The following is a 24731-nucleotide window of genomic DNA, read 5'->3' as shown; positions in this document are numbered from 1 at the left end:
ACGGAAAGACAAGAATCATGAGAAAAGGAGGGCAAGATGGCGGGGGAGTAGGAGGAGGCGCCTTTTCACCTGGTACCCCAAAGTGAGCTTTTACCTACCAAAGAACTCCGATCACCCATGGAATCAGCCTGAGATCAGAATTATACACGTTTGGATCTCTACAGGGGCAGAAGACGCCAGTGGGTAGGTAAAGCGGAGTGGGAACTGCGACTGATATCGGAAGATAAACAAAAGGCAGAGGGAGCCACCAGAGGTGACCGGTTGGAAAGTAATACCCCAATACGAGCAAGAGTGCCCTGCGTCTGGGGACCAGCATTAACTTGGAGACTGGTTGAAAGCACTCCAAAAGAGCAAAGGATCGCGGGGGGGAAATTGTGGGAATCAGGGTGGCTAGGGACAGGGGCTTAAGTCCCCGGTCCCAGGACAGCCTCCCCAGCGCTGAGGCAGAGAGAGTGTGGCGGAGAAACCAGCTCTTGGTCCCTAAGCCGCCAGCGCGCCCGAGAATGCGTGGGTTCTAGTTCCTGTGAGGGGATGGGAGCCACGCCGGTCGGCAGAACGCGCGAGCCCTACCACAAAGCTTGAGATATGCACGCCAGTCCCTCATGCTCCCCTGAGTTACAAAGGCCCGGCCGGCGCTCTTTGACCCACGCCATTGTTTCAAAGCCTAAGCCACGTGCCCCAAACTCACCCCTGACAGGGGTGCACAAAAGCCCAGCCTGGTGCTTACAGACCAGCACCCCGTTCTCAGTGCCCGAGACACGCGCCCGACCCATAGCTGCCTCTGAAAGAGGCGCGCGCAAGCCGGGCACTCGCAGCCCGGGCACTCGCAGCCCGGGCCAGCCGCAAAATCTCAGTGTGCGATCGCTGCTTGGAACCTCTCTGGCGGTCGGGAGCTCCCAGACAGCTGCCACTGCCTTGGCTTTGGGTACAAGCAAAAGATCCTGCGCCCCCAGGGTCTGCAACTTGGAACCTGCTCTGCCAGAGGCCAAGGGGGAACTTATTTAGGCTCTGCACCCAGACTGTGGCTTCTCTCTGAGAGGGAGATCAGGGTGCGGTTTGTTTTCCTCTAAAACTACAAAGACCATCAAAGGCAGTCAAGGTGAGAGAAAAAAAAATGTGAACAAGCATAAAAACTGCCAGAGAACAAAAGCCTGGAAAAAAAAAAAAAAAAAAAACAGTTTCCTCAGAGCCCACCCCCTTGAGGGGGTCGGGAGGACTTAACTCAGGAAACATCATTGACTGACAACCCACGTGGCAGGCCCCTCCCCCAGAAAACAAACCAAGAAAGAAAAAAAAAAACTACAAGAGAACAACCACTACTTCATAGGAAAACTTGTATTGTTCACTCGTTCCCACTATTCTGGTTCTTTTTTTTTTTTTTTTACACATAGGTAATTTGTTGAACCTATTTACCATCACAGCGAGTTGTATAGTACATCAAATTCCATAATACCTTTCTAACCTGAACTTTTTGATACAAACACCTATGTTTTTCTTTTCCATTTTTATTCTTTGAATTCCTTTTTTAAATTTTAGTTTAGTTTAGTCTAGTTTATTCCTTTTTATTTTTATTCTCTAATATCCATATAGAGTTAAACTTCAAAGTAATCCCGTTTCCCCAATCAATACTACCCCTATAGGTAAACCAATTTTTAATCCCCTTTATCTTAGGAAAGTTCAGTCCTTTAACAAAGATATCAAGATACATCCATAAAGAATCAAAACAACCTTTCTGGCACACACTGAGAATTTATAAGAACTCTCCCATCTTCTTCCACCAGTGTTTCTGTGTTTTTTGTGTTTGTCCTGATAGCATATAAATTTTACACTTGTGGTTCTTTTTGACGAGGTTCTTTCTTTATTTGCATATATATTTTTTTCTCTTGTCATATACTTATATCAGTCTTTTTATCTCTTTTTGTTTGTCTACTTCATAAATCTTACCTTGGGGTGAACCTTCTTTTTCATCTTCCCTTTCTTTCCTGACTCTCTCTCTCTCTCTCGTCTCTTTTTTTCTTCTTTTCTTTTATTTCTTTTTCTTTTTCTTTTCTTTTGTCTCTCGTTTGGGTGGGGAATCCTGATTGCTCAGAAGTGTTCCAGGGTGCACCTTGACTGCACCACAGTTGATACATCCAGCTACATCTGTTCAGTCATCTCCCACTAAAATGACTAGGAGGAGGAATGCCCAACAGAAGAAAAATACAGAGGATGGACCTTCTGTAACAGAGCTAACGGCTATCAACATAGACAATATGTTGGAAAGAGAATTCAGGATAAAAATTATCCAGGCAATAGTTAGGTTGGAGAAAGCCATGGATGACCAAACAGAACTGATTAGGGCCGAACTGAAAGCGACCAGACAGGATGTTCACAATGTTAGGTCGGAGCTTAAAGCTACCAGGGAGGAGGTTCACAATGCTCTCAATGAGTTCCAATCTAATCTAAACTCTTTCAAAGCTAGGGTAACTGAGACAGAAGATAGAATTAGTGATCTGGAGGACAAACAGATAGAGAGAAAGGATCAGGAGGAAGCCTAGAAAAACAGCTTAGAAACCACGAAAACAGAATCAGGGAAATAAATGATGTCATGAAGCATTCCAAAGACAGAATTATTGGAATCCCTGAAGGGGAGGAGAAAGAAAGTTCATGTACTAGAGGCTGAATGGTCTCCACCTAAGATTATACATTCCAAAAAAACATCACGACACCTGATAGTCAAATTGAGGAATTATAATTGTAGGTATAATCTCTTGAAAGCCGCCAGGGCAAAGAGGCTCCTTACTTACAGAGGGAAGCCCATCAGAATAACGTCGGACCTCTCCACAGAGACCTGGCAAGCCAGAAGAGGCTGGCAAGATATATTCAGAGCACTAAATGAGAAGAACATGCAGCCAAGAATACTTTATCCAGCAAGACTGACATTCAAAATGGAGGGAGAGATAAAGAGTTTTCAAGACCGGCAAGGCTTAAAAGGCTATGCAACCACCAAGCTGATACTGCAGGAAATATTAAGGGGGCTTCTTTAAAGGAGGAAAAAGCCCAAGAAGAGCATTGAACAGAAATATAGCGACAGTCTACAGAAAGAAAGACTTCAAAGGTAACTCGATGTCAATAAAAACGTATCTATCAATAATCACTCCCAATGTGAATGGCCTAAATGCACCCATAAAATGGCACAGGGTTGCAGATTAGATGAAATGTCAGGACCCATCCATATGTTGTCTACAAGAGACCCACTTTGAACCTAAAGATACACCCAGACTGAAAGTGAAGGTATGGAGAAGCATCTTTCATGCCAATGGGCCTCAAAAGAAGGTTGGGGTAGCGATTCTCATATCAGATAAATTAGACTTCAAACTAAAGACACTAGTCAGAGATACAGAAGGACACTACATAATCCTTAAAGGGACTATCCGCCAAGATGATCTAACAATTGTAAATATCTATGCTCCCAATATAGGAGCAGCCAATTACTTAAGAAAACTGTTAATCAAGATAAAGAATCATATTGATATGAATACACTAATCGTAGGAGATCTTAACATGCCTCTCTCAGAAATAAACAGATCATCGAAGCAGAAAATCAATAAAGAAACAAGAGCATTGAATGACACATTGGACCAGATGGGCCTCATAGATATATACAGAACATTCCACCCTAAAACAACAGAATACTCATTCTTCTCAAGTGCACATGGAACCTTCTCCAGAATACATCACATATTGGGTCACAAATCAGGACTCAACTGATACCAAAAGACTGAGATTATTCCCTGCATATTCTCAGATCACAATGCTTTGAAACTGGAGCTCAATCACAAGGAAAAATTCAGAAGGAATTCAAACACCTGGAAGCTAAGGACCGCCTTGCTTAAGAATGCTTGGATAGACCAGGAGATCAAAGAAGAACTGAAACAATTCATGGAAACCAATGAGAATGAAGACACTTCGGTCCAAAACCTATGGAATACAGCAAAGGCGGTCCTAAGGGGAAAATACATAGCCATCCAAGCCTCCCTCAAAAAAATTGAAAAATCCAGAACACACCAGCTGTCTCTACACCTTAAAGAACTGGAGAATCAACAACAAATCAAACCAACTCTACACATAAGAAGGGAAATCAAGATTAGAGCTGATATCAATGAGGTAGAAACCAGAGATACAGTAGAACGTTTCAATGAAACTAGAAGCTGGTTTTTTTGAAAGATTCAATAAGATCGATAAACCATTGGTCACACTAATCCAAAAGAGAAGAGAGAAAGCCCAAATTCATAAAATTATGAATGAAAAGGGAGAGATCACAACGAACACCAAGGAAGTAGAAACAATCATCAGAAGTTATTATCAAAAGTCATATGCCAATAAACTTAGCAACCTAGAGGAAATGGATGCATTCCTGGAAAAATATAAACTACCAAAACTGAACCAGGAAGAAATCGACAACCTGAATAGACCGATATCTAATAACGAGATTGAAGCAGTGATCAAAAACCTCCCAAAAAACAAGAGGCCAGGACCTGACGGATTCCCTGGGGAATTCTACCAAACCTTCAAAGAAGAAATAACACCTATTCTCCTGAAGCTGTTTCAAAAAATTGAAGCAGAAGGAAAACTTCCAGACTCTTTCTATGAAGCCAGCATTACCCTGATCCCCATACCAGGAAGACCCTACCAAAAAGGAGAATTTTAGACCAATATCACTGATGAATATGGATGCTAAGATTCTCAACAAGATCCTAGCCAAAAGGATCCAACAGCACATTAAAAACATTATCCACCATGATCAGGTGGGATTCATCCCTGGGCTACATCAATCACAAGGAAAAATTCAGAAGGAATTCAAACACCTGGAAGCTAAGGACCGCCTTGCTTAAGAATGCTTGGATAGACCAGGAGATCAAAGAAGAACTGAAACAATCAATCAATGTGATACAACAAATTAATATGAGAAGAGAAAAGAACCACATGGTCTTCTCAATTGATGCAGAAAAAGCATTTGAAAAAATCCAGCATCCGTTCCTGATTAAAACGCTTCAAAGTATAGGGATAGAGGTAACATTCCTGAACTTCATCAAATCTATCTGTGAACGACCCACAGCAAATATCATCCTCCATTGGAAAAAGCTTGCAGCCTTCCCGTTGAGATCAGGAACAAGACAAGGATGCCCACTTTCACCACTCTTGTTCAACATAGTATTAGAAGTCCTAGCAACAGAATCAGACAAGAAAGAGAAATAAAAGGTATCCAAATTGGTAATGAATAAGTCAAACTATCTCTCTTCGTAGACGACATGATTCTTTATATGGGAAACCCAAAAGACTCCACCCCCAAACTACTAGAACTCATACAGCAATTCAGCAACATGGCAGGATACAAGGTCAATGTGCAGAAATCAGTGGCTTTCTTATACACTAACAATGAAAATACAGAAAGGGAAATTAGGGAATCGATTCCAGTTACTATAGCACCAAGAACCATAAGATACCTGGGAATAAACCTAACCAAAGAGGTAAAGGATCTGTACTCGAGGAACTACAGAACACTCATGAAAGAAATTGAAGAAGACACAAATAGATGGAAGACCATTCCATGCTCTTGGATCAGAAGAATAAACATTGTTAAAATGTCTATACTGCCTAGAGCAATATATACTTTTAATGACATTCCGATCAAAATTCCACTGGTATTCTTCAAAGAGCTGGAGCAAATAATCCTAAAACTTGTATGGAATCATAAGAGACCCCGATCGCTAAGGAAATGTTGAAAAACAAAAATAAAGCTGGGGGCATCACGTTACCTGCTTTCAAGCTTTATTACAAAGCTGTGATCGCCAAGACAGCATGGTACTGGCATAAAAACAGACACATAGACCAGCGGATCAGAGTAGAGAGCCCAGATATGGACCCTTAACCCTATGGTCAATTAATCTTTGACAAAACAGGAAAAAATATACAGTGGAAAAAAGACAGTCTCTTCAATAAATGGTGCTGGGAAAACTGGACAGCTATATGTAGAAGAATGAAACTCGACCAATCTCTTACACCATACACAAAGATAAACTCAAAATGGATAAAAGACCTCAACGTGAGACAGGAATCCATCAGACTCCTAGAGGAGAACATAGGCAGTCATCTCTTCGATATCAGCCACAGCAACTTCTTTCAAGATATGTCTCCAAAGGCAAAGGAAACAAAAGTGAAAATAAACTTTTGGGACTGCCTCAAAATCATAAGCTTCTGCACAGCAAAGGAAACAGTCAAAAAAACAAAGAGGAAACCCACGGAATGGGAGAAGATATTTGCAAATACAGTACAGACAAAAGGTTGATATCCAGGATCTATAATGAACTCCTCAAACTCAACACACATGAAACAGGCAAACATATCAAAAAATGGGCAGAAGATATGAAGAGACACTTCTCCAATCAAGACATACAAATGGCTATCAGACACATGAAAAAATGTTCATCATCATTAGCCCTCAGGGAGATTCAAACTAAAACCACATTGAGATATCACCTTACACCAGTTAGAATGGCCAAAATTAGCCAGACAGGAAACAACATGTGTTGAAGGGGATGTGGAGAAAGGGGAACCCTCTTCCACTGTTGGTGGGAATGCAGGTTGGTGCAGCCTCTTTGGAGAACAGTGTGGAGATTCCTCAAGAAATTAAAAATAGAGCTTCCCTATGACCCTGCCATTGCACTCCTGGGTATTTACCCCAAGGACACAGATGTCGTGAAAAGAAGGGCCATCTGTACCCCAGTGTTTATAGCAGCAATGGCCACGGTCGCCAAACTATGGAAAGAACCAAGATGCCCTTCAACGGACGAATGGATAAGGAAGATGTGGTCCATATACACTATGGAGTATTATGCCTCCATCAGAAAGGATGAATACCCAACTTTTGTAGCTACATGAATGGGACTGGAAGAGATTATGCTGAGTGAAATAAGCCAAGCAGAGAGAGTCAATTATCATATGGTTTCACTTATTTGTGGAGCATAACAAATAGCATGGAGGACAAGGGGTGTTAGAGAGGAGAAGGAAGTTGGGGTAAATTGGAAGGGGAGGTGAATCACGAGAGACTATGGACTCTAAAAAACAATCTGAAGGGTTTGAAGTGGCAGGGGGGTGGGAGGTCAGGGTACCAGGTGGTGGGTATTATAGAGGGCATGGATTGCATGGAGCACTGGGTGTGGTGAAAAAATAATGAATACTGCTTTTCTGAAAATAAATAAATTGAAAAAATTTAAAAAAAAAGAAGACCCATAAATCTGTTGTTTAAAAGACTCAGTTTAGATTCAAAGACACTTCCAGAATGAAAGTGAGGAGGTGGAGAGCCATTTATAATGCTAATAGACATCAAAAGAAACCTGGAATAGCAATTCTTACATACATCAGACAAACTAGCTTTTTTTTTTTTGAAAATAGTTATTTTAAATGACAAACTAGCTTTTAAGCCAGACTGTAATAAGGGATGAAGAGGGACACTGTATCATAATAAAAGGGTCTATCCAATAAGAAGATGTACAGATTGCAAATATTTATACTCCTGCTTGGGAGCAGCTAAATATATAAAACCACTAAAAATAAAATTAAAGAAACAGATTGGTAATAATACAATAATACTAGGGGACTTTATCACCCCACTCAAAACAATGGACAGATCCTCTAAGCAGAAAATCAACAAGGAAACACGAGGTTTGAATGACACACTGAACCAGATGGACTTCACAAATGTATAAGGAGCATTCCATACTAAAGCAACAGAATACTCATTCTTCTCAAGTGTGCAAGGAACATTCTCCAGAATAGATCACATACTGGGTCACAAATCAGATCTCAATGGTACAAAAAGATAGGGATTATACCATGCGTATTTTCAGATCAAAATGATTTAAAATTTGAACTTGATAACAAGAAAAAATCTGGAAGGAACACAAATACCTGGAGATTAGGAGCATCCTACTAAAGAATAAATGGGCTAACAAAAAAATTAAAGAAGACTTTAAAAATATGTGGAAACAAATAAAAATGAAAACAATATTTCAGAACCTTTGGGATTCAGCAAAGGTGGTCCTAAGAAGGAAGTGTATAGCAATACAGGCCTTTCTCATGAAGCAAGAAAAGTCTCAAATACACAATCTAACCTTACACCTAAAGGAGCTAGAAAAAGAACAAGTAAAGCCTAAATCTAGCAAAATAAGAGAAATAGGAAAGATTAGAGTAGAAATCAATGATACAGAAAAAAACAAACACACAGTAGAACCAAACAACAAAACCAGGCACTAGTTCTTTGAAAGAATTAATAAGATCAATAAACCCCTAGCCAGACCTATCCAAAAAAAGAGAGAGAGAGAGAGAGAGACAAAGAAAGGACCCAAATAAATAAAAACATGAATGAAAGAGGAGAAATCACACCAACACCAAGGAAATACAAACAATTACAAGACACTGTTATGAGCAATTATATGGTAACAAACCAGGCAATCTGGAAGAAATGGATACATTCCTAGAAACATATAAACTACCAAAACTGAACCAGGAAGAAATAGAAAGTCTGGAGAGACCCATAACCAGCTAGGAAATTGAAGCAGTTATCAAAAACCTCCCAAAAAAAAGAGTCCAGGGCCAGATAGCTTCCCAGGGGTATTCTACTAAACAACTAAAGGAGAAATAATACTTACTCTATTGAAGCTGTTTCAAAAAAGAAAAACTTTCAAACTTGTTCTACAAGGCCAGAATTACCTTGATCCCAAAACCAGACAAACTCTGTCAATAAGGAGAATTACAGACCAATATCCCTGATGAACATGGATGCAAAAATTCTCACCAAGTTACTAGCTAATAGGGTCCAACATTGTATCAAAAGTATTATTCACCACAACCAAGTGAGATTTATTCCTGGGATGCAAGGGTGGTTCAACATCCATAAATCAATCAATGTGATATACTGCATTAACAACAACAGCAAAAAAGACAAGAACCATATGATCCTTTCTAAGTATTCAGAAAAAGCATTTGAAAAATACAGCATTCTTCTTAAAAAAAAAAAAAACTCTCAGCAGGGTAGGAATAGAAGGAACATACCTGAATATCATAAAAGCCACATATGAAAAACCCACAGTGAATATCATTCTCAATGAGGAAAACTGAGAGCTTTTTCCCTAAGGTCAGGAACATGACAAAGATGTTCACTCTATCATTGCTGTTCAATATAGTACCAGAAGTGCTAGCATCAGCAATCAGAAAACAAAAAAATAAAAGAAAAGGCATCTAAATCAGCAAAGAAGAAATCAAACTTGTTCCCTTCACAGATGACATGATACTCTATGTAGAAAACCCAAAAGACTCCAGCAAAAAATTGTTAGAAGTGATACAGGAATTCAGCAAAATGGAAGGATATAAAATCAAGGCATAGAAGTCAGTTGCATTTCTGTACACTAACAATGAGGCAGAAGAAAGAGAAATCAAGGAATCAATCCCATTTACAATTGCACCAAAAACCATAAGATGCCTAGGAATAAGCCTAACCAAAGGGGTAAAGGATCTGTACTCTGAAAACGATAGAACACACACACACACAAATGGAAAACCATTCCATGCTTATGGATTGGGAGAATAAGCATTGTTAAGATGTCTATGCTACGCAAAGCAATCTACACATTCAATGCAATCCCTATCAAAATGCCATCAACATTTTTCACAGAGCTGGAACAAATAATCCTACAATATGTATGGAACCAGAAAAGACCCCAAATAGCCAAGGGAAGGTTGAAAAAGAAAACCAAGCCTGGAGGCATCACAATTCCAGACTTCAAACTGTGTTACCATTGGTGCTGGCACAAAAACAAACACATAGATCAATGGAGCAGAATAGAGAACCCAGAAATGGACCCTCAACTCTATGGTCAACTAATCTTCAACAAAGCAGGAAAGAATATCCAATGGAAAAAAGGCAGTCTCTTCAACAAGTGTTGGGAGAATTGGACTGCCACATGTAGAAGAATGAAACTGGACCATTCTCTTACAACATACACAAATATAAACTCAAAATGAGTGAAAGTCCTAAATGTGAGACAGGAATAAAAGTCCTAGAGGAGAACACAGGCAGCGCCTCTTTGATCTCAGCTGCAGCAACTTCTTACTAGACATGTCTCCAAAGGCAAAAGAAACAAAAGCAAAAATGAACTATTGGAACTTCATCAAGATCAAAAGCTTCTGCACAGCAAAGGAAACAGTCAACAAAACAAAGAGGCAACCCACAGAATGGGAGAAGATATTTGCAAATGGCATATCTGATAAAAAATTAGTATCCAAAACCTATAAAGAACTTATCAAGTTTGAACTTGGGTGGCTCATTCAGTTGCATCTTCCTTTGGCTCAGGTCATGACCCCAGGGTCTGGGGATCGAGTCCCACCTCTGGGGGTCCCTGCTCAGTAGAGAATCTGCTTCTTCCTCTCCCTCTGCTCCTACCCCCTGCTCATGCTCTCTCTCTCTTTCTCACACTCACTCTCAAATAAATACATACAATCTTTTTTAAAAAACTGAAAAAAAGAACTTATCCAACTACATACCCAAAAAACAAATAATCCAGTTAAGAAATGGGCAGAAGACATGAAGAGACATTTCTCCAAAGAAGACATACAAATGGACAATAGACATATGAAAAAAAAATGCTCAATATCACTGACATCAAAACCACAAAGAGATACCACCTCATGCCAGTCAGAGTGGCTAAAATTAACAAGTCAGGAAACAATGGATATTGGCAAAAATGCAGAGAAAAGGGAATCCATGTATACTATTGGTGGGAATGCAAGCTGGTACAGCCACTCTAGTGTAGTATGAACATTCCTCAGAAAGTTAAAAAGATAACTAAACTGTGACTCAGCAATTGCACTACTAGGTATTTATCCAAAGGATACAAACATAGTGATTCGAAAGGGCACATGCACCCCAATGTTTATAGCAGCAATGTCCACAATAGCCAAACTGTGGAAATAGCTGAGGTGTCCATTGACAAGGGAATGGATAAAGAAGAGGTAGTGTGTGTGTATGTATGTATATATATGTGTGTGTATATATATATATGAATATTACCCAGCCATCAAAAAGAATGACATATTGCCATTTGCAATGATATGGATGGAACTAGAGGGTATTGTGGTATATGAAATAAGTCAGTCAGAAAAGGACAAATATGAAATGATTTCACTCATGTGGATTTTAAGAAATAAAACAGATGGGGTACCTGGGTGACTCAGTTGGTTAAGCACCTATCTTCAACTCAAGCTCTGATCTGATGGTCCTGGTATCAAGCCCTCATCGGGCTCCTTGCCTAGGAGGAAGACTGCTTCTCTCTCCCTCTGCCTGCCACTCCCACTGCTTGTGCTTTCTCTCATGCTATCTCTCTCTCTCTGTTAAATAAATAAATAAATAAAATCTTAACACAAAAAAAAGAAAACAGGGGCACCTGGGTGGCTCAGTGGGTTAAAGCCTCTGCCTTTGGCTCAGGTCATGATCCCAGGGTCCTGGGATCAAGCCCCCGCATCGGGCTCTCTGCTCAGCAGGGAGCCTCCTTCCCTTCCTCTCTCACTGCCTGCCTCTCTGTCTACTTGTGACCTCTGTCAAATAAATAAATAAAATCTAAAAAAAAAAGAAAGAAAGAAAGAAAGAAAATAGAGGAACATAGAGGAAAGGAAGGACAAATAAAATAAGATGAAAATTGAGAGGGAGACAAACCATAAGAGATGCTGAACTCTAGGAAACAAACTGAGGGTTGCTGGAGGGGTAGCGGGGGTCAGGGGAGGGATAATTGGATGATGTGAATTAAAGAGGGCACTTTATGTAACGAGCATTGGGTGTTATATGCAACTGATGAATCACTAAATTCTACCTCTAAAACTAATAAAAACACACATAAAATAAATAAAAAGAGTTGACTTATGCAATTGTGGGAGCTGGGAAGTCCAAAATCCACAGCTGCAGACAGCTCTGCAGGCTGGAAACTCGGGCAGTCTTGAGGCAGAGTCTCTTCTCCAGGAAGCCTCAGTTTTTGCTTATATTCTTAAGGCCTTAAGTAAAGCATTTTACTTTATTTACTTAAATTACATTCCTTTACTTAAAGTCAACCGATTGTAGAGGTCAGTCATATCTACAAAATACCTCCACAGCAAAATATAAATTAGAATTTGGTAAATAAGTAGGCCCCGTAGCCCAGCCATCTTGACACAGAAAATTAATCTTTACAAGTGGTGAGGTCAGAATGTCTGTCAAGGAAACCGCACCAGGGAAGAATTATGGAGATGGAGTGGCTAGATCAGCAACCAATAAGGGGTATTGCTCCATTATGAGGAGACTGAGTGTACTCAATAAAACATTCTAGTCCCTTGCTTGGTTTTTAGACCTGAGTCACTTTTTAGTCCCCAAATCCACTGACTGATGGAGAGCCCACATCCCAAGGAGAAAGAGCCATGCAACACCACAGGGGTATACCCATGTCTTCCCCAAGGGTACATATAGCATTTACTTGGCAACTTTAAATGGGGAAATGTCATCATGATTTCACTGTTAGAGAGAATGAGTATGGGGACAGGGTACTAAATGGAGTACTGACCCAAATCGCTTATACAGTGGGTCCACTTAATCTACAGACCCACCATGTGATTTCACTAGTTTCCTAATATATAACTACAAAGATATGCATGGCAGTTGGCACATCCTCAACATTCAATCCCTGGCCTGTGAGAAGCTCCTGAAACTGCCCATCCCCAAGTCAGGGTAATAAATCAAAAATAATATATCCCAGGGAAATGGCACAGAAAGCTTGCCAGGATGAATGTCCATTATTTCTCCCCTTGATTCACCATTTGAGTTCCTATGAAAAACAGACAGAGCCTGGAAGGTGACAGTGGACCATTGCAAAGTCAACCAAGTAGTAGCTGCAATCTTAGCCATCCTTCAGATGTGGTATATTTGCTACCAAAGACTAGTATTTGGCCTCAGGTGCATGATCTGCAGCCACTGATCTTGTGGATGCATTATTTTCCACCCCTCACACATAAAAGGATCAGAAACAGTTTGCATGCACTTGGAATGAAAATGGTATATGTTTTCCTCAGGACTCTGTTAACTCTTCTGAATTCTGTCATAATAGAGTCCAAAAACATGCAGACTGTTTGCATATCCCATAGGACATCGCACTAGTCCATTGTATCAAAGATACCATGGTAATTGGACCAGATAACCAAGAAGTTGCTAGCAAGTTGGAACTTTAACAAGAGACAGTCTTGAGGGTAGAAGCTAAGCACTGTAAAGATGCAGGGGATATAAAGAAGCACTGTAAAGATCCAAGTGATCTAGAAGAGGGTTTGGAAAGCAATGGCTGCATAGAATTTTCCCTTATAACCAGCTGACAGAGGAGGGAAATGCTTGAGCATGGTTCACAAGTGGGTCAGCTCACTGTTTAAGTGCAGGTCAAAAATGGATAATGAGTGCACTGTAGCTCATCAAGGGTGACCTTGTAAGGTCGTCCTCAGCTTTAAGCTCTCTTTGGGGATGACCTCAGCTGAAAGAAACTGCTTCATCTGAGTATCCTTTCTTCCAGAAGCACCCTACTCCCAATGATCAACATGGGGATATAAAGAATTGTCCTCTTTGACATCCTAGCTCCAGAGCTCCCAGTAAGGTCAGCTGAGACCTTCATGAGGACTGTATCACAACCCACCTTTTCCCTCTGCCCAGCTCTGCTTAATTTCTCTTTCTCCCACAGATGAGGATTCCTAGAGCACTCTGTAATGAACACCTTGCATGCTAATCTCCATCTGAAAGACTGCTTCCTGGAGAACCCAAATGGTAGCACTCCCTACTCACTGAACACACACACACACACACACACACACACAGGTGTGCAGATCCTATCACCTTTGATTACCCTACACTGAGGACACTAAAGCATGCCCTGGAGATGTTATGGTAAGTTTAAACGGCTCTGGAAATAGCCTCAATCTTAAGAAGGTGGCCTCAGGAGTTAATTGTCCCCCTGAGGACAACGCCACTCAATTCTGTGGCCATTGTGATTTCTGTATCAAGAGAGAGTTCACAGAGCAAATTCTCTTGAGGAGTCAGATTGGAATGAGCACTCCAAAGCTCTCTCAGCACAAGAAGGACCCAAAGGTGTCCAGGAGAGCAGAGACAAACCCATGAGAAGACCATAGGGTTTCACCAACCAGGAGAGTTCCTGCTACAGTGAGTCTGGGCATCTCAGCCTTCTACAGTGGGGAGCAGAAAACAACTGAATGATGCTGAGAGACAGAGGATGAGGAATAGACAGGGATGGGATCCAGAATCAGGAAAATACTTTTTCCCTCTGGAATCCAGAGGAATCTATCTTCTCTTTCTTCCTTCTTCCCAACCCCTCTTGCTCATTGTTGGCTAGAAAATCAAAAGGGCAGCTTTGACTGATAGGTAAATGTAACCAATTTGGAAAAGTGGCTCAGGAGAGAGAAAATATTTTTTTTAAACTGGGAAAAGTGAGAAGATATCTGGATATGGAAAGTGAACATCATCATACTCATTGACCATCCACCTCACCTGGATATTTATTTCAGTCTCTATTTGGCTCCTCTGGCTCCAAAAATCATATGGACACAATATATCAGAATTCAGCCTAATAATAAGTCTGGCTTTGTATTTTGTGACCACCCTATTTGATCTGTGGTCCAGTGTGTATCATTATCCCATGGTTTCCAGGAACCAGATTCTCAATAGGTGCAGAAGAGGAGTTTAGTAGAAAAGATACACACACACACACACACACACACACACACACCACACACACACACACACACACACACACACACACACACACACACACACGTCCCCTTCCCTGACACATCCCAGGTTTTTAGAATGATTCCCTAGGATTCTCACTTCCAAAACTTCCTTCCATTTTATCAAGTACTCAACCCAGATAAGACACAGGGACTTGTAAGATAGTCCTCAGCCTTAAGCGGTCTTTGGGGATGACCTCAGCTGAAAAAAACTTTTAAATCACTTTAAATCTTATCTCATACTCCCCAGTCATCCCCTTCACAAATAACTTATTTTTTATGTATATATTTTACAAGCTGTACTTATATGTTAAGTTTCATTAGCTCTTTCAGATACCTAAAATCACACGGGGCACAGGTGATAGTATAAACCTCCACCTTGTGCTTCCAGGTCCAGCGCACTTTCTACCACACTCTCGACTCAATACACCAGCCATCCAAGACCAAATTCCTCCTGTTGCCAGTTAATCATGTGTATTAGAATTTTCAAAGTCTGCATTCTATTGAACACAGAAAAACTAGATTTCCCATTATAAAAGCAAAGGTCTGTTTTAATGTGGGACAAAAAAAATTTAGGAAAAAATGGTGGGACATATGTGTGTTTTAAAATAGAAAATAAAAAATAGAAAATGACTTAAAAAATAGAAAATGATCAAGTTGAAAAAGAAACTAGATCCTGTGCATGGCTATTTCAGATATATTTTATAGCTTTACAAAAACATGAGAAGACACATAGTGGTTAAATCTTGAAATCCACAATTAGTCCTGAGTTTGAAACATATTTCTGCTATTTACTTGATATGTGAGTTTAGCAAATTATTGTTACTCTCTCTATCTGTTTCCTCATCAAAAAAAAAAAAGCTGGGAATAATAATAGTTTATGTCTCATAAATTTACAGTTAGGATTAAACAAAGTTCCACTTATATGGGATAAGAGCTTAATTGTTGATTTACTCACAGATTAGTCAAAGCATGCACCTTTTAAAAAGGCTTTGTAGATTCATATTAAGGTCAGTATGACCACTAGAGCATTAAAGTGTGGGCTAGAATTATTTTAGTATTCTGATTCATTACTTTTGAGAATGTGTACAGATACCTAGCTGGGGAAAAAGTCATTGGCACCAATGGTGATGGGAAAGAGAAGACAGTATTATCAAATACTCTCTCTCTCTGGAACTATTCTAAGTGCTTTGGGTACATTATATCATGAAAATCTCATAAAAATATTATGGAGAAAATATTAATATAGCTATTCATAGAAAAGAACACTGAAATTTAAAGATATTCAATTACTTGCCTGCTATGAGCCAGCTGGAAACTAGACATTTAATTGTTGTATGAACAAATGAATAAATAGCCATTCTTTGAATTGCTATTAAAGTCATGCCTATCCATGTTGATCTTCTGCTTAGAGGATCTGTCCATTGCTATGAGTACAGTGTTGAAGTCTCATACTATTAATGAAGCCAAAAAACAAACAAGCAAACAAACCAAACCAAAACAAGTCTATCCAATGTGCCCATTCTCAAGGTCTGGATGAATAATTTAAAACACTCCGTAGACACGAGGATATCTGAATATATGTTGTTTATGGTAGCAAAGAGTTAGAGGACATAGTAAGTCAGGTGAGCCACATGACACAATGGAAAGAGTTAGAACCAGAACATTGATAGATATCCAAAAAATTATATACAGAGAGAAAAAAAACAGAATGAAATATATGCCATAGTATTTTAAGTAATTATTGAAGTAAATGGAAGAAAAACATACCTAAACAAAGCAATAATATATATTTTTCAATTATATATATATATGTATATACATATATATATATAACTAAATAAACAAATGGCTGCTGGCATGGAAAAACATATGCTTGCTTAATGGTTGGATATCCAAGATGTGAAAACATGATCTGACTTAGGAAACAAGAGGAAAAATAGAAAGTAAATTTAAAACAAGGATTTATATGGACTGATCCTGATAGGTTAACATTCACTAAGGAATATGAACTTCTAAATAAGTACCTCTAAAGATAAACCAAGCATGACAGTAAAACTTTGCTGACCTGGGTTCTTATTCCTCTGATTTCCTCATTGAATATTTCATCAAATCCTTCTTTTTGGCAAGGAGATTCAAAGATAAAGCTCAGCATGACAACTGAAAATTTGATATAGACAAAGAAAAATGAAATCATCTAATCTAAAATAAATTCCCAATCCTACCTTTGTAAGTCTCTATCCTCTTATGGGATTTATATTTCCTTATACACCATAGAACTATCTGATGATAGATGGATGATAGATAGGTAGATTAATAGGTAGGTAGGTAGATATAGATCCTTCATGCCTGGCTTGTCTCTGTCTTTTTCACAGTGGTGCCCCTACTCCCATAGAGTATTTTTCACAAAGTAGGTACTCAGTTAGCAATTATTTTTAAGATTTGATATAAGCTGAAATAGTTAAGCTCTGTTTCTGAAGGAAAATTCTTCTTCTGAAAGTCCATGCTATCAACACCAGTAGCATGTAAAGTCAGCAAGCTGAGACAGGGCAGCATCAAGGACCACAAATATGACAAGTTGTCTACATGGTAGCTAATGGGTAGAAACTAAAGGAAAGCTTTATGGGTGGAAAGTAATAGTAGGTAGAAACATACTTACTGCCTTGTTTATGATTATGGTTGTGAAAGAAATGTTCGTGTGTTAAGAGGTAAGATCTTCTCTGTTTAGTTGGCGATGTGACCATGGAAAAAGTCAACCAAACCAGCAGTGTCTCTGAGTTCATTCTCCTGGGGCTCTCCTCCCGGCCTGAAGACCAGACACCCCTCTTTATCGCCTTCCTCACCATGTACCTAGTCACCATAATCGGGAACCTACTCATCATTGTGGCCATCCACTCTGACCCCCAGCTCCAGACCCCCATGTATTTCTTCTTGAGTTTCCTGTCCTTCACTGACATTTGCTTTACAACAACAATTGTCCCTAGGATGCTAGTGAACTTCCTGTCAGAGAAGACCATCTCCTATGCTGGGTGTCTGACACAGATGTATTTCATTTATGCTCTGGCCAACACTGATAGCTGCCTTCTGGTGGTCATGGCCTTTGACCGCTATGTGGCCATCTGTGACCCCTTCCACTATGTCACCACCATGAACCACCGCCGCTGTGTCCTGCTGGTGGCCTTTTCCTTCTCACTTCCTCACCTCCACTCACTCCTACACACCCTACTACTGAATCGCCTCATCTTCTGTGACTCCAATGTTATCTACCATTTCTTCTGTGACATCAAGCCTTTGCTAAAATTGTCCTGCTCTTCCACATTTGTCAATGAAATCATGATAACATCAGAAGGCTCCATTGTTTTGGTGACCCCCTTTCTGTGCATTACTTTCTCTTACATACGAATTTTCATCACAGTTCTCAAGATTCCCTCAGCTGCTGGGAAACGCAAAGCTTTCTCCACCTGTGGCTCCCACCTCACCGTGGTAACTCTCTTTTATGGAAGCATCTTCTATGTTTATTTACAACCCTTGTCCACATACGCTGTTAGAGAGCGTGTGGCATCACTTGCCTACACAGTTCTGTCCTCCATGCTAAATCCTTTTATCTATACTCTGAGAAACAGAGACATGGAAAGGGGCCTGAGGAAGCTGATGGCCAGGAGGAAGTCCTAGCCAGAACCTCTGGGAGCGTGTTCATGAGGGTCTCTGCTGCCCTGGACCCTGTTTCTGCTGGTCAGCAGGCATAATCATATCTGTCATGAATGTTGGGTTGTATCCATGTCTTTACATTTGCAGCCATCAACCACTGAGCCTATTATGATTCAGCAAATGGTTCAAGGTCAGCCAAGTTCCTGGGTTCCAGTTTTCACATTTCTACCTCTCTCTTCTTCTCCAGGAAACCACATCTTTTTCATTCCCCCAAGGGCTGTTGAAACCTCTGTTTTCCACAAAAATTGGTGGACCTAACTCATATCTATTCAATGACTTTGATTCCCTTAGTATCCTTCTTACTTTAATAAACTTTTGTAATCCGTTTGGCTAGCTTTTTCAAGGTCATTACAGTAATTTAGGAAGAGAAAGAGATACAGAGAGACAGAAATTGAGAGTTTCCTATATTTGAAACTTCCACAAAAGCAAAGAATATGTCTGGCCTGTCAGTTTATACAGGGATCATGCCTCTTCTTTCTTCTCTATCACTGATAGGAAGATATTCTGGGGTCTGTAGTGAACACAAGCCCAGCTCTTAGACCTGATTAGCTAAATAACTTAGAAGTTCAACACACAACTGAACCTATGAACAGGCCAGTGTGCAAGGGCCAGAGTTGCTTCCGGGTCCTTAACCTGGTCATCTGGTGCTTATCCTTCACAGGCAATCACTCCCCTTCTGACCTCTCTTACCTTCAACTCCCCTTAGAGATCCCTCAATTTCTACCATTCCTACCACTCTGAAGTCTGTCTGCTTCTCAGGGAAAGATTTATTGTAACTACTTAGAATTATTCTCAGTATCTTTTGAAGAGAGACTCAAAGCCCATATGTGAACATTGCAGGCAGATATAACTAGGAGCTTCCAGAACTAAACATAGAGGCTCTGGGATGTAGAGTTATCCAGTGCTACAGGCTAGTACTTGATTCTGTATACTGTTGTTTTCCTTCTCTATTCTCTATTACTGTCTCAGGGATTTTAGTCTTTACTGTATTTTCTATTTTAATATTTTTGCCACTTAGTATTGTGTATCATTTCCAAAAATATTACTCAGCAGGCCTCACATGGGGCCTGTGAACCTGAATTTTAATAAGCATCTCCCCTTAAAGAAAACTAACATGGCCTCATGTGAGAAGCTGAATATTTGAAAATTTCTGAGCATTCCATATCTCTATGTTTTATTTCTAGGACTCATGTCCTAAAGTAATAGTACATCAAATTATAAAAATGCATGTACACAGACACTTTTTGATTACAGCATTGTCTGTAATAGTGAAAAGTTAAAAACAATCTAAATGTCCATCAATAGAATAGATAAATGATGGTTCAATTTTTCCGTAGAAATAAATAATATGTGGTCAGTTTAAATAATGATGCATATTTCTATCACTGCCCTGAAAAGCAATTATGAATGAAAAACAAGTTGAAAAGAATAAGCCTGGGAAAAATAAAGGGGGGGGGGGGATCAGATGGGAAGATGAACTATGAGAGACTATGGACTTCAGGAAATGAACTGAGGTTTTTTGAGGGGAGGGGAGTGGGGGGACGGGTTAGACCAGTAATGGGTATTAAGAAGGGCATATATTGCATGGAGCACTTGGCGTTATACACAATCAGTGAATCATGAAACACAACATCAAAAACTAATGATATACTGTATAGTGACTAACATAACATAAAAAGAAAAGAATAAACCTGGGTGTTATATGCAATTAATGAATCATGGAATGATGTACTGTATGGTGCCTAACATAACATAATAAAAAAAAAAAAGAAACCTCTTTTCAAAAAGAATAAACCTATTAATAAATGATGATAAAATACTTAATAATAAATCTGTATTTTAAGAGTGTATATATATATATATATATATAATGATTAAGTAATAGTATATATTCAGTAAAGAAATCTCCTATTGAATATGGTTAATTCTAGGAGATGACATGGAATAGAAAAGGAGATGATGTCTGTTTTTAGCTTCTACATATCTGGAGTATTTGAATTTATTAAAATGGGACATATATTTTTTGTAGAACTAATCACTAATTAAAATGTAATATAAGATTGCTCTGTTGTTCATATCACTGACTTTCGTTTCAACAGAAATATATCATGTTAGAGCTCCTGAGTGGTGCAGTCAGTTAATTGTCTGACTCTTTATTTTGGTTCAGGTCATGATCTCAGGGTCCTGGAATTGAGCTGCATGTCTGGCTCCATGGTCAGCATGGTGTCTGCTAGGGATTCTCTCACCCTCTGCCCTTCTCTCTCTCTCTCTCTCTCTCTCTCTCCCTTTCTCTCTTTCTAAAATCAATAAATTAAATCTTTTTTTTTTTAAGGAATATCACCAGCTCTCCTTTTATTATTTTAAGGATTTTATTCATTTATTTGACAGAGATTACAAGTAGACAGAGAGAGGAAGGGAAGCAGGCTCTCCACTGAGCAGGGATCCTGACGTGGAGCTCGATCCCAGGACCCTGGGACCTGAGCCGAAGGCAGAGGCTTTAACCCACGGAGCCACCCAGGTGCCCCAAACTAAATCTTTTTTTTTTTAAGTAATAATATTTTGTCATGGTAAGAAAGGGTTGATATAAAGGAGGTCAGATCACCAAATAGACCCTCCATTCAGTGTCCTAATACTTATTTTGGAGAAGCAGATAAAGAGGAGACACTCTATGTTTGAAGCATCTCACCTTCAATCTATAGTTGCCTTTTATTACTATTAACCCTTTGGCCTTGGAAGAGAAAATTTGGTAATTTTTTTCCAAGAATGAGTATAGCCATAGACCTATGACTGTGTCCCCTAAATATATCACTGGTGAGGTTCAGTGATTTGCATTTCTGACAAATCCCCAGGTAATGCTTATATGCTGATTTAGAAACAGTATTTTGAGAATCACTAGCAACCAGTTATCAAGACCTCCTATGAACCTATGGTAAATAAAACTATATGGATATTGCTGAAGCACTAGACAAAAAAGACATCAGTATTTAATTCATGGGTAGAAAGCCTGAAAACATACCCAAAGACTGGTATACACTTGATTTATGAATGAGGCAATGGACAGTATCTTTTCATAAATGGAGCTAAGATATTTGAGAAGTCACACAGAAAAATGATTTGGATCCCTACCAACACCATATGGAAAAACTAACCCCTGATAAATTCTAAACTTGCATATGAAAACCAAAAACTATACCTTTATATAAAAGAATTAGAAGAATATCTTTGTCTCCTTGAAATAGAAAAATAATTCTTAAAATAAAAGAATAGAAAATTCACTGTGTTAAAATTAAATACTGAGGGGCACATGGGTGGCTCAGTTTTTAAGCATCTACTTTCAGCTCAGGTCATGATCCTGGGGTCCTGGGATCAAACCCTGCATCAGGCTCCCTGCTGTGCAGGAAGCCTGCTTCTCCCTCTCCCACTCCCCCTGCTTGTGTTACCTCTCCCAGTGTGTGTGTGTCTCTCTCTCTGTCAAATAAATAAATAAATAATATCTTGGAAAATAATATCTTGGAAAAAAATTAAATACTTATGTCTGTTTATCAAAAGACATTATAGAGTAAAAAGACAAAAGATCATTGAAATTCATAAAACATACAAAATGCTCAAATTAAGAATATATAAAGATCCCTGGAAGTCAATAAGGAAAAAGAAGTGAGGGGATAAATTATGAAAAGGAAGTAAATAAGCTTTTCACACACATACACATTTATACACACACACCCACAGAAATCCAGATGACCAAATGTGATTACATTAAAAGATACTGAGTTTCATTCATGTTAAATCATAATGGGAACCCATTGAGTACCCACCAGATAGACAAAAATTACAATTCAGAAGTTAAATATCAGAGAGGAGGGAAAATGGCAGTAGAGTAGGTTACCCTTGTTTCATCTGGTCCCTTGAATTCAGCTAGATATCTGTCAAATCATTCAGAACATCTGAGATCCAAGAAAAGAATTGCTGCAGTTCCAGCAAAGGAAACAGTCAAGAAAACAAAGAGGCAACCCACAGAATGGGGGAAGATATTTGCAAATGACAGTACAAACAAAAGGTTGATATCCAGGATCTATAATGAACTTTTCAAACTCAACACACACAAAACAGGCAATCATATCAAAAAATGGGGAGAAGATATGAACAGACACTTCTCCAATGAAGACATACAAATGGCTATCAGACACATGAAAAAATGTTCATCATCACTAGCCATCAGGGAGATTCAAACTAAAACCACATTGAGATATCACCTTACACCAGTTAGAATGGCCAAAATTAGCAAGACAGGAAACAACATGTGTTGGAGGGGATGTGGAGAAAGGGGAACCCTCTTACACTGTTGGTGGGAATGCAAGTTGGTGCAGCCTCTTTGGTGAACAGTGTGGAGATTCCTCAAGAAATTAAAAATAGAACTTCCCTATAACCCTGACATTGCATTCCTGGGTATTTACCCCAAAGATACAGATGTCGTGAAAAGAAGGGCCATCTGTACCCCAATGTTTATAGCAGCAATGGCCATGGTCACCAAACTGTGGAAATAACCAAGATGCCCTTCAACAGACGAATGGATAAGGAAGATGTGGTCCATATACACTATGGAGTATTATGCCTCCATCAGAAAGGATGAATACCCAACTTTTGTAGCAACATGGATGGGACTGGAAGAGATTATGCTGAGTGAAATAAGTCAAGTAGGGAGAGTCAATTATCATATGAGAGTCAATTATCACATTTCACTTATTTGTGGAGCATAACAAATAGCATGGAGGACAAGGGGAGTTATAGAGGAGAAGGGAGTTGGGGGAAATTGGAAGGGGAGGTGAACCATGAGACACTATGGACTCTGAAAAACAATCTGAGGGTTTAGAAGGGGCAGGGGGTAGAAGGTCAGGGTACCAGGTGGTGGGTATTAGAGAGGCACGGATTGCATGGAGCACTGGGTGTGGTGCAAAAACAAGGAATACTGTTATGCTGAAAATTAAAAAAAAAAAAAAAAAAGAATTGCTGCAGTTCTACAAATAGAAAAGTGACCACTTTTTGCAGGATAAGAGGTGCAGAGATGTGAATCTAAGGGGATACATTGGAAGATAAACCACAGGGGGAGGGGGAGGGAGCCTCTATAAACTGGCGACCAGAAAATGATTTAGCAGTGGACTTTAAAATTGGAACTTTTATAAGTGTGCCCCAGTGGTGGATATCCCTACCTAAAAGGTGCTCAGGTGGTGATATGAGGCAGAATACTGGTGAGACAGTGTGGTCTCAGGATCCCTGGGGTCACAGAAAGAACAGGGGGCCGTAAGGGCAGTCTTCCTAAGCACTGGAGAGGGGAAGCTGGGGAATCAGTGAGCCTGGGAGTGGAATCTCAGTTCATTGTTGCCATAAGCCATGAACCACTGCACAACTGGGCAACCACTCTCTGAATAGGGGCCCAACAAGTGACAATCGCTGTAAGACCCTCCTCCCTCCCCCCAGAGGAGTGGTGCAGGTGCACGCATGATATGGTGAGGGGCCCAAGAGCAGGGGCCCAGCAAGCAGCAGAACCATGAGGAGACCTCCTTCCTTCCTTAGGGAGGATCCACATGGGTGTGAACCACAGGAGTCTGCAGAGTTTGGCACACACAAAAATGATTGACTGCTTTTACCTGAAGGGGTGCTGAAGAGTGGGGGCCTAGACCTTTCAGCTCCAGGACTGGAGAACAGGACACCACCATTTTTATTTGTTTATTTATTTTCCTCCTTTACAGGGGAACAAAAGACCTTCAGGGCACAAAACCACATATAGCAACTAGAAGCAGCTTATACTAAGCCTGGTCCACTGGCAAGGGATGGTGAAACTGCCTAGGTAAAGACACTTGAGAGTCAGTGCAACAGGCCCCTCTCCCAGAGACCACTAGAAACATTCATCAAATACCATATTTAAGGATCACACAGAACTGAAAAACTCCTGCTCTAGGGGAAAATAGTATATTGAATTCAAGGTTTTTTCTCATGATTTTTGTCTTTCTTTTTAAAATTTCCTTTTTCATTTTTTCTTTTTTCACTTTTCAACTACTTATCTTGTCAACTCTTTATTAAATCTTTTTTAGTTTTCATTTTTACATTTACATCTTATAGTTATATTCTTCATTTTCATATTCCTTTCACTGTATTCAGTTTTATCTATCTATCTACATTTTACTTTC

At 39.7% G+C, this 24731-nt stretch overlaps 1 protein-coding gene and 1 long non-coding RNA gene across 2 annotated transcripts in view; one reads left to right on the top strand and one right to left on the bottom strand.

Moving 5' to 3' along the window:
* Nucleotides 1-24731, bottom strand: part of LOC309846545 — a 762900-nt gene that overhangs the window by 544970 nt on the left and 193199 nt on the right. The gene's annotated exons all lie outside the window — the stretch shown is intronic.
* On the top strand, nucleotides 17581-18510 carry LOC309846207 (olfactory receptor 1L8-like; the record flags this gene model as incomplete). The annotated part of the gene is made up of 1 exon (XM_082695020.1): nucleotides 17581-18510. The coding sequence occupies one exon, from the start codon at nucleotides 17581-17583 to the stop codon at nucleotides 18508-18510; it is 930 nt and encodes a 309-aa protein (XP_082551146.1).

This window comes from Mustela nivalis, assembly GCF_964662115.1.
Source record: "Mustela nivalis genome assembly, chromosome: 13".
NCBI classification, from domain to species: domain Eukaryota; kingdom Metazoa; phylum Chordata; class Mammalia; order Carnivora; family Mustelidae; genus Mustela; species Mustela nivalis.
Note: the sequence above shows the minus strand (reverse complement) of the source record. Positions and strands in the feature narration are given on the sequence as shown.